This window comes from Palaemon carinicauda, chromosome 1 (assembly GCF_036898095.1).
Source record: "Palaemon carinicauda isolate YSFRI2023 chromosome 1, ASM3689809v2, whole genome shotgun sequence".
In the NCBI taxonomy this organism is placed as follows: domain Eukaryota; kingdom Metazoa; phylum Arthropoda; class Malacostraca; order Decapoda; family Palaemonidae; genus Palaemon; species Palaemon carinicauda.
The window spans coordinates 257,458,818-257,470,719 of record NC_090725.1 but is presented as its reverse complement, the minus strand read 5'-3'; the positions used below and the strand labels follow the sequence as shown (position 1 = coordinate 257,470,719).

General features: G+C 35.4%; 1 protein-coding gene across 1 annotated transcript in view; it reads left to right on the top strand.

Annotated features, from left to right (window-relative positions):
• The first annotated feature begins 9,773 nt into the window (after positions 1–9,773).
• The window catches only part of LOC137655432 (haloalkane dehalogenase-like), a 60,221-nt gene continuing 58,092 nt past the window's right edge, over positions 9,774–11,902 (top strand). The window contains exon 1 of the mRNA XM_068389331.1: positions 9,774–9,937. Within this exon, the coding sequence (XP_068245432.1) occupies positions 9,932–9,937 (6 nt within the window). The 5' untranslated portion in view covers positions 9,774–9,931. The remainder of the gene's footprint in view (positions 9,938–11,902) is intronic.

The following is an 11,902-nucleotide window of genomic DNA, read 5'->3' as shown; positions in this document are numbered from 1 at the left end:
ATGTACCAATCATAATAAATACCAACAATAATCCATCTTTACAGAGATCGCGAAGATAGAATCTTGACAGGGTGGATTGGGATAGGTTTCGGGATGTAAGTGAAATCGAAGGGAATGCAGATCAGTTTGAAAGTGTTGATGATGCCATAGGCTTACTCACTGGAACTCTCCATACAGCAGAAATCAATTCGATTCCCAAAACTACAGGGTTATTTAAACGGCGACCAGTTTTTTAGTGGTTATCAGAACTAATACCCTGCAAAGAGCCACAAGACAATCTTTTATCTCGATTACACAGACGCTGTACTGCGTAGAATTTGATTATATACAAGAAATGTAGAGCACAGTTCCGCCGTGCAATGAAAGAAGCTAGGCGCCAGTCTTGGATATCTTTTGTTTCCTTAGTCAACAGTAGTACATCACCATCTTCTGTATGGAGGAAAGTAAAAAAGATAGCAGACAAATATACCCCCAACCCACCGCCAGTGTTGAAAGTGAATGGTCGGTATGTAACTGGAGAAACTGAGGTTAGTAATGCATTGTCTGAGCATTTCTCTAATGTATCAAGCAAATGTAAAATAGCTCCTGGTTACCAGTATAAAAGCAATGAAGAACAGAAAATGCTAAATTTCGCAACGGAGAAGGAGAAATCCTACAATAATCCTTTTACCGAAAGGGAATTTGATTCTGCGCTGGCTAATTGCAATGATGCAGCCCCTGGTCCCGATGAAATTCAATATGCAATGATTAAATATATACCTGATAATACCAAGTTATTTATTTTAAGCATTATTAACAGAATAGGGCATGGTCATAGTTATCCAAGAGTTTGGAACAATCCATTTTTTTTTTCCTTTTTAAAAACCGGTAAGAATTAAGTTTTTAGCAGCAAACTATCGACCAATTGCATTGACGTCTTGTTTATGTAAGATAATGGAAAAGATGGTCAATGCAAGACTGGTTTGGTACCTGGAGAAGGAAGGGTATTTTATCACCGATCCAGTGTGGATTAAGAAAAATGCATTCAACGACTGATGTGTTGATACGACTTCAAGTTCTCTATTTGTGAATCCTTTTGTTTCAAAACAGCTCCATGTAACAGTCTTTTTTTGACCTCGAAAAGGTATATGATACTGCATGTAGATATGGTACCCTTAAAACTATTCATAATTTAGGATTGAGAGGAGAGCTACCATTGCTCTTTCAAGCATTTGTTTCACATAGAGTTTTTCAAGTTAGAGTCGGTGAAACTCTGTCAGAGAGGAAATGTCAGGAAGAGGAAGCCCCCCCAGGATAGTGTGATGAGTGTAACACTATTTGCACTATCCATTAATGGGATATCCTCTGTCATTCCTCTAGATATTCTCTCAACACTATTTGTAGATGATCTCTCTATCATTTGCTGGAGCTAGAATGGCATTGGTTGAAAGAAAAGTGCAACATTCAATGGAAAAAATTATTCAATGGGCTTATTTGAATGGATTTAAGTTTCCGGTGAGCAAACCTGTTATTGTCCATTTCTGTCATATTCAGGTAGTACATCCCTACCCGGATATATACATCAAAGATCATCGTATCCCATGCATAAGTGAAGTTAGGTTTTTGGGATTGATATTTACTTAGGTTCCTCACTTGAAAGCTACAAAAGTAAATTGCCTTGAGGCTCTAAATCTTTTAAAAGTTTTGTGCCATACATCATGAGGGGTTGGGGTCAGACCGCAAAACTATTTTATTTAAAGTTATACAAGGCCTTAATTTTTTCAAAAATTAGTTATGGGCGTGAAATATGCTCTTCAGCCACCCCAAGTCGACTAAAGATTTTAGAGTCCATACCCCATACTGGTATCGGATTGACCAGAGGAGCCTTGAGAACTTCGTCTATCCCAAGCCCCTTGTTGTCGCTTGAGAGTTATCTTTAGACCTTTACCGAAAGTCTTCTACTGTTCGGTATTGGTTTATGTTGCAAAGACTTCCTAATTCTTTAGCCTATCAGACTGCAAGCCTTGTAAAGCACACATCATACTTAAAGTTGCACCCAAAATCTCCTCAACCTCATGGTTTTAAGGTGAAACATTTGATTCACAGTCTTGATGTTTTTAGAAGTCCGGTGCTTCCATTTATGATATCAACGCCTCCATGGAAATTACCAAAGATATCTTTTTGTAAATATTTTTTTGTTATTAAAAAGAATATGACTGACTTAGATTCCAGGTCTCTTTTTATGGAACATGTTATAGAACATAGGGAATCAACTTATATATATATACCGATGGCTCCAAATCCGATGCTGACGTTAGATTTGGAGTATATAGTAATGCTTTTAATTGTGGAGGCGCACTTCCTCAAACAACTGCCATATTTACTGCTAAACTATATGGCATACTTACCACTATTGAGAAAATAGCATTGGAGGAAGAGGGTAATTTTATATATACTGATGGCTTCAAATCCGATGCTGACGTTAGATTTGGAATATATAGTAATGCTTTTAATTGTAGAGGTGCACTTCCTCAAACAGCTTCCGTATTTACTGCCAAACTATATGGCATACTAACCACTATTGAGAAAATAGCATTGGAGGAAGAGGGTAATTTTACCATTTTTAGTGATTTAAGGAGTGTCCTTCAAGGTTTAGAAGTTTTTAATTCCAGTAACCCTTTAGTTTTAGAGATTTTAGAATGGCTTTCTATTATTGGACTGAGAGGTATAGCAGTTCGATTTTGCTGGGTTCCAGCAAACATAGGTGTGTCTGGAAACGAGAAGGCAGATTTACTGACAAAGAATGTGGCAGCTGAGTTGTTACTAAGAAGGCATCTCATTCTCTGTGATGATTGTTTACCCAGCATTACGAATTTGATTCCTAAAAATTGTCTACAGCATTGGGATAGTTTAGTTGAAAATAAGATGAGAGAAATAACGAATGGTGTATCCCCTTGGAAGTATAACATGATGCCCCAAAACTTGCCAATACCAACCATATTACAACGACTGCTTGGTACCCTTGACAGTGAGGCATTTGTTAACCAAATGACCTGCTTGTAGTAGCAAAAGAAATAGATATCTGTTAGAGGCTCAAGGTGAGGATGGCAGGTTCATCCATGCCAAGATTCTTCGACAGGATGCGTCATACCATGCTGGCGATATTTTTAGCTTTACCTCAGAATCAGGTCTTCTGAAAGTTATTTAACTTTTACAATGACATTTTTGCTTTACAATGACATTTTTGCTTTTGTGTATTGGCGTTAATGACCTTAGATGCCTGGATGCCAGAAAACCTCTTCTAGATACATTACTTTGGGCATGATACTTTACGTTTACAATTAACAGATAATATCGTAGTGACATCTAAAAATCAAAGAGTTCATGTTTAATATCGATGAGACCAGCTTATTTTGGAAGCGAATGCCGGATTGTTCATTTATTTCATGGGAAGAAAACACAATGCCAGGGTACAAGGTACCGAAAGATTGGCTGACATTAATGTTAGCACGTAACGTCACTGGTGATTTCAAATTGAAGCCGTTGTTAGTCCACTATGTCCATATTCCACAGGCACTATATGCTTCCTGTCATTTGGATGGGTCACCATCATCATTTCTGAAGACTGGATCACTAGACATTTTCTATCAGCACACAGGGAGTAGTGCAAGGCAAAGAAAAAATAGCTTCCTTTTAAAGTACTGTTGATTCTTGATAATGTACTTGGACATTCTACACATACCTGTTGAGATACTACTGCTAGAAAGTTATGGGGTCCTTTGACTGGCCAGACAGTACTACATTGGATCCTTCTCTCTGGTTACGGTTCACTTTCCCTTTGCCTACACATACATTGAATAGTCTGGCATATTCTTTACAGATTCTCCTCTGTCCTCATACACATGACAACATTGAGATTACCAAACAATTCTTCTTCACCAAAAGGGTTAACTACTGCACTGCAATTGTTCACTGGCTACTTTCCTCTTGGTAAGGGTAGAAGAGAGACTTTAGCTATAGTAAGCAGCTCTTCTAGAAGGGCACTCCAAAATCAAACCATTGTTTTCTAGTCTTGGGTAGTGCCATAGACTCTGTACCATGGTCTTCCACTATCTTGGGTTAGAGTTCTCATGCTTGAGGGTACACTCGGCACACTATTCTATCTAATTTCTCTTCCTCATGTTTTGTTAAAGTTTTTATAGTTTACATAGGAGTTATTTATTTTAATATTCTTAAAATATTTATTTTTTTCTTGTTTCCTTTCCTTACTTGGCTATTATCCCTTTTGGAGCCCCTGGGCTTATAGCATTCTGCTTTTCCAACTAGGGTTGTAGCTTAATGAATAATAATAATAATAATAATAATAATAATAATAATAATAATAATAATCTGAATATTATAAACCTAAATGTGGCTCATTTTCTTGCTGCTAAACATTCAATCCATAGACCAAGGCATAATGGCTCTCTTCAAGCGATACTATCTTCAATGTACCTTGCATCAGGCAATGGATGCTATGTCAGTAGAGGCTGGCATGAACATTCGGGAATTTTGGAAAGCCTATAATATTTATCAGGCACGATTGAATATTAGTTCTTTTTTAGAACAGTGTCTTAAACAGCAATGAATGGTGTGTGGAAGAACTACACCCTCAATTCGTTCATGAATTCAAAGATTTTGATGAGCCCGTAATGAAAATGTCATAGAGTTTGATATCCCATATTGATAAACTTGGGATGGAGATGGAAGAAGATTCTGACAAGTAACCACTGACTAATGAAGACTTAAGGGAGTTGCAGGAGCAACAGAAAATTTAAGAAACATTCCCTGATCCAGTACCACGGAACATTATGCTTAAAGATGTGCAGCATGCATTTGATTTTTTATCCAAGTATAAGACAATCTTTGAATCCAAGGATCTTATAACTGACCATTTTGCAGAAAATATCTAAAGATGTTGGGGATTTGCATTTTCCATATAAGCCAATTGTTATCTAAAGGAGGAAGAACGTTGTCCAAGAAAATTTGGATAAGTTCTCTTGTAAGAGTCTTCACCTGATCCTGATACCTTTGTCATGCGGTAGGCTTAAAACGGCTGCATTTGTTGCACGCGCGCGCGCGCGTGTATATATATATATATATATATATATATATATATATATATATATATATATATATACACACACATATATATATATATATATATATATATATATATATATATATATATATATATATATATATACTGTTGTCATAGTGTTCATATTATTGTATAGAAAATAATGGAGTCAAGGGAGATGGACGTATTAAGGTTGATATAGCACTATTAGAAGGACGTGCGTGGGAGGCTACTTTTACTGCAAGAGTTCAAATCAGATGCAGCAATGGTGGTGTTAAGGCCTCACATGGGATTGAATATTCTTTTGGCGTTATCTGTGTAATGACATAACATCTTTAACTGCTTAGTCTGACGTTAATATAGATGTTATAGTCTGGGTGAATGCGGGATAGGAAGTGTTGTATTTGCGTAACCTGGTAACTTTGATGACGAATGGGAAATAAAGAATAGCACTTTGAAGCTTAACGTGAAGCATGGATTAATTGACAGTATGTGATAGAAATAATTCTGTTTGTATTTGAATTACACGTGGAATATGTTGTTTATTAAATAATTTCTTATACGGATTCAACATTCTCAAAGAATGGTAATGAATTAATCCGAAAGTAAACAGATGAGCCATACGCATTGCTCTGAGTCAACTGGACGAATCTGTGATTTGAACGAAGTGAGCCTAAATGTAATTAACTGCATCTGTCGTGCAGCTCGATGCCTCGATAATGTAATTAGGGTTTATGACGTAAAATTGTTTCGTGCATAATGCTATTCATTGCAACCGGGTGCGTTCATGGCGTAGTAGGTAGGACTCTTCTCAGAGTAAAATCGGTTCAGTGTATAGTGCAATTCAGAGTTTACAGTGTATTTCGTTTATGTTTGTAAGTTCCTTATTATTTCCATTACGTAAATTCGTTTTTTTAGAGAACCTCGTTAATTGTACGCATTCGATTCTTTTAAGTGTTGAAATTATCTCGTCATTTTTGCCTCATTTTGAACAGGCTTCCTTCAGTTGAAGTCTAGACATCAGCTTGAATAGTCAAATATTTCTTTGCTTTTTTGCATCCACTATCAAGTAATAGTTACGAAATAATTTCGGTATGATCTCTCTCTCTCTCTCTCTCTCTCTCTCTCTCTCTCTCTCTCTCTCTCTCTCTGATTTCATTTGGTAAAAACATTTTGAAATATATTGCGACGTTAGGACTGATACTTCGTATATAGGCATCGGAAAAATAGTGTCACGTGTACGTTATTTTTTTTCAGTTTACAAATAGCTTTTCCCGCTATTCTTATTTTTTCCTTTTAACTGAAAAGTGCTAAAAAATCCCCAACCTAAATATATGTTCCAATTCTCCAGAAATATTTTTTTATGATTTGTAAAAAATATCTATTAGGTGCTTACATTAACGTTATTTCCAAAGTTTGTATCTATCGTAATATGTCGCACTTTGTTAAATATAAATATCCATTGTTTCGTGTTGGTCATTTTCAGAAAAAAAATATTATCAGGACATATAGGCAATATTTCATATTAAATTATTTCTGTATCATATTTTTTTTTAACAGTTTCTTTTGGAAATGTTTTTTATCATGCCTTTAATGGCGCCGACCAAGGGCGCATGTTTCTGTCAGTTGATTAGTTTTCTCCTATTTCTTACATTATTTTTTAAGATCTTTTTCATCAACCGTGAACTTCTTGTAACGATAACAGCATTTTTCTTACTAACGTTTTCAAAACTGAGGTCAGCTTTACGAGATATTTACCTGACACGCCCATTATGTTATTCTATAACGGAACATCTCAATTAAACTGTAATTATTTTGAATCAAAGATTTGTGTGAAGTTTAGCTTTATGACCCATTAACAGATTTTGTTATTGTTTTATTATCAATTGAGAAGATGGTACTCATCTTTTTAATAGAAAACTTAATCAGGAGTTTTATTAATGTTGATTATCAGTTTAATATTTATCAATTTCTTGTTTTTAAGGCTAATGGCTGAAGGTCACGAATCCCAGGTTTAATATCTCTCATCCGTGTTCTTCCTCTTTCTTTCTAAAGCTGGACTCTCCAATATTTTATGATAGAATATAGAATCCGTATAGATATTGGGATGTTGATTAGTTCTGTATCTCGGAGGTAAACACAGAAACGGGAGTTTATTTTGTCATTTTTATATGCATTAGTTTTTTTCTGGAACAGTTTTGTAAGAAAAGCTGTACTAATGTGTTTTTTTACCATGGAAAAAAATACTTCTGTATATTACACATTTTTATCTAATTCTAAAAGAAGAGTGTCAGAAAATTTAAGTGAATTTTTCAGTGTTAGATTATTGCCAATGTTGCTATTCAAGGTTTTAGTAAAAGGTCAAAGTTCAATACTGAATACTCTTAAACGATGTTGAAAAATTCAGACTTGATATCTCAAGTGGTCATAGGCTTCCTATGCAAAATTGAGTGCAGCCTCTGATGTAAACACTATGCGGTTGTGTTTAAACAAATTTGCAATAGAGTTTTCAAGGTTCTCTACGTAACTGCAAAGTTAGTGTTCCTTTAACTGGAATGACTGACTTAACCATAGGTGAATTCAAGTTCCCTGAATTGTCTTTTAAGATCATTCATCAAACTGATCTCTGAGATAAAGTAGGAATCGGCATCTTTAGGTCAGGTCTTGCCATGCTGTGATATTAAAGGAAGTTTCGTCAAGCAGTTGAAAATTTAAGTTAATTTGCTCTTGGCGATGTCTGGAAAAGATGTAAGGAGCTGTCTGGTACATGCCCTCTTTAAACGCTCTTGACATATCTTCGTCAAAGAGAAATGTTGTCTCAAGATGATTTTATATGCATTTAAAAAGAGAATAATCAATCCATAATTGATGCCACAATTATTTCAATTAATGATCAACCCCATTGGTAGAGTCTGATTTAATATCAGAAATAAATAAACATGAAATAAATTAAACATTCCAGACTTAGTACATTGAAAACATATTGTTACACATAACTCATGATATTCATACAATTAGTCTCCTAAAAGGCAATTTATTTCATGTTTTGTTTATGAAAATTAGACGCTCAGGATTTGAATCGCATCTGGGTTCATCAAATGTTCCATACCTAATTGTTTTCCTAAATCAGTTATTACAACTCGGTAAACGCGCTAAATCCAAATTGCTTAACCGGTGACCATGACCTTGTAACTTAGCGGTAAACTTTCTGAACATCCAGTCTCCTTACAGCCAAAAAAGGTGCCAGTGAAGACTGTTACCCCCGAAACCTGTCAGTCGATTATTAGGTTAGTGTTGGCAACATAGCACAAAAAGCTAGACGTGTTGTGCTTTAAACAAGACCGTTTAACCCGGTTTAATTCTAGAAGGCTATATTGATATACCTCTTATGAGAACTTTTAAACAACAAGAAGGGTTAGCGAATGAAAGAGATAGAGGAGAAAAGATTGTGCCATCGAATATTTACTATAAATAAAATTGTTGACGACGTGTAGATGACCTCAGGTTGCAGCATTAATATTAACCATAAAATTACAATGAAAGAAATAAATAAAAATAATGTTTTTATCCCAAGATCTGGTATGACAAAAACATTCAGATTTTTTCCAATTAAAAACCACTATAATAGTTATACATTATACTTGATTTGACTCTATCTTATCAAATGCAGATTTATCCATGATACCTATAAACTTCATTCCTTTAAAAGGTACCCAAATAATTTCCTTCTTTCTTGATCAACTTTCCTGTTCTCTTATCCTCTAGACTTTTATTAGATAGGGGCATTTTTTTCGCGAGGAAACTATAAATTTCCTAATTTTAACCAAAAAAACTGTAATTATTAAGTACGATAGTATTCATAGGATTTTCTTTTCTAGAAATGACTTTCAGGCGAAGTCAGTATATTTTTTAATCCTTTTCAGCCAAGAATGTGGCGTTCAGAATTGAACACCTGATACCCGTGAGTAAGACAATTCAATATCTAGTCATTATGGCGCGTTCTTTTTTTTATTTATTTGAAAACCGAGTTGGATTTCCATTGTTTTATTTTAACTGAAATCTGTATTAGTTTTTACTTACGGTTTTTGTTTTATAACTTTTACTTTTTATGTGGAATTAAATTGTTGATTATTCTCCGAGGTTAATTTCGATTTCTCTTAATTACTGTTACCTATCAAGGCTGCTGCCTTTTCTCTTATAACTATATAGTTAGTATTGATATATTGTCATTAGAAATATACTTTCTTCAACACTATCAAATATTCTTACAAAACTAAGCGGTTTTAAAAGCAATTGAAACCTAAAAGACTGATAATAAAAACAATAGAAAAGGAAAGCTATAAGTGTATATTAAAAGAAAATATATATAACTAGTTTTCACACTTAAGGTAACCTCAGGATGACTTAAGAAGTGCCAATATTTTTTAGGGTCTGACTTACTCCAATAGCATAGATGATGAATAGAAATAAAGAGTCAACTCCATTATCTTAAGTCCTGATTGTAATGTAAAATCACAATTTGTGCCCTTTCTGCTTCAAGTTACATATGTAACGAATCAAGACCAAAGTGACGTCATGGTCGAAGCAACCAATAGCAGAGACATGGTCACACAACTGGTCCCTTCTCTCCCTCTCGTTTAAAAGGGCAACAACGTCGTGGCTACTTCTGCAGATATTCAATCGTCGGAGACGGTGGAACTCAGGTGCGAGAGGATTGTCAGTGCGTGTTCCAACCACCGCTCCTTTGAGATCCTGTGTTTGAATCCTTTAGAAAGTGTGGATAGGCAAACAACATAGTTACCTGTGGAATACATTCGCAATATAGCAGATAAGATGCTGGTACGGTGTTCGCCATTTTAGTGTTTGTTCACGTATATAGTTTAGATTCTTTGGTACATTTAATGCGGATTTCAGTAAAATGTTTAGTGTGTAAGGTAATTTATTGAAACACAAGCTATGAGAAGTTTTATTCTTTATACAACACTGTAATTTATGGAGGTAGTTTGCTTTATGTGTTTCTCAGTCGTTGAATGCGAATATTTCGCGATTTTTTTAACGCCAAACTTTTAAAATGTTTTTTGCCAGATACGCCATTAAATAGCGTGAGTGAAATGAACACTAAAGATCGTGTCAAGATAATGGGAGATAATCATTTATTTCTTCCAATTTTTGTTGCTATCAGCTTTCGTCATTAATACCTTGGAGTATGCCGGTTCTAATCAAGCCTTTTTTTATGTGGCCTTCCTTTGTAGGTAATTTACGATTTATACCATATCAGAAAATTGAGTCATACACTCTCTCTCTCTCTCTCTCTCTCTCTCTCTCTCTCTCTCTCTCTCTCTCTCTCTCTCAGTTACGCACGTAGTAACAAATGTTTAAAACAATAAGAAAATCTTAATAACGGACCCAGATTCTCTCTCTCTCTCTCTCTCTCTCTCTCTCTCTCTCTCTCTCTCTCTCTCTCTCTCTCTCTCTCTCTCTCTCTGCCCGTGTGCGCGCTTTCATCTTGGTTCTGTATATTAATTTCATGTGCTGCAGGGTAAACACGTTCATATTTTACCATGCTTAGGTCAAGTGGAGCAAGTTCCTTAAAAATTCTTAACCGGTACAATATGCAATATTACATGCAAAATGCGTCCTGTTTGGATGGTAAATTAAAAAAAAGATTTAAGACATTGGAAAGATCTGTTTTAAGACCCACCACTACAAGGTACAAGTTCTATGGGATGGTTCGTCCTCTGAATCTTGATATGGTACGCCGTAGTTTCACCTGCCATGTGACGAGTTTTGATTAATTTTGATGTTTATATTTTTCTTTCGTATGTTGTCATTATAAATTGTATGGGGATTTGGTAGCTTTTTATGATTTTTAAAGTGAAGTCAAACTTTGTGTTCATTTGTTGTTGATATGTTTATGAAACTAGTCACTAGTGGATTAACTTTCACTTTGCAGGGTAGAAGCATCCTTAGTAGGTTGTGTAAGAGACTATTTCAAGGTCATTAGCTGTACTTCTACATAATTGTCGGACAAGACGCCAGGGGCTGTAGAAAGTTTGAACCCTTTCCCCGCCTGTTGTATACATCATCATCTCCCCCTAAGCCTATTGACGCAAAGGGCCTAGTTTAGATTTCGCCAGTCGTCTCTATCTTGAGCTTTTAAATCAATACTTCTCCATTCATCATCTCCTATCCTACTTCGCGCTTCCTAGTCCTCAACCATGTAGGTCTGGGTCTTCCAATTCTTCTAGTGCCTTGTGGAGCCCAGTTGAAAGTTTGGTGAATTAATCTCTCTCGGGGAGTGTGAAGAGCATGCCCTAACCAAGGTCTATATATACCTGGACCGTGGCCCTAACTATCTCCATCCACCACTAACCATTATCTCATCCACATATGGCACTCGAGTAATCTCTCTTATAGTTTCATTTCTTGATCTGTCCTGCCATTTAACTCCCAATATTCTTCTGAGGGCTTTGTTCTCAAATCTACAAAATCTGTTGGATATTGTTTCATTGTTACACCACGACTCATGTCCTTACAGTAACACTAAACAGTAAGACGAAAACGATCAGCCATCTAAAAGTACCCAAAAGAGCTTCTCGGTCTTACTTAATATATACCGTGAAAAGTAACCAAGTTAAACTATTCAATAGATGATCTGTCTTAGAATTAATTTTCATAATTGATTTTTGCTTCCAAAGCACTTGTCAAAAATCTAGATATTAATTGTTTCTTCGTAAGATTTAATGGTAAAACCATGGGTTAATGAAATAATTGATTGAAATAGACTATGATGTCTTATCCTTT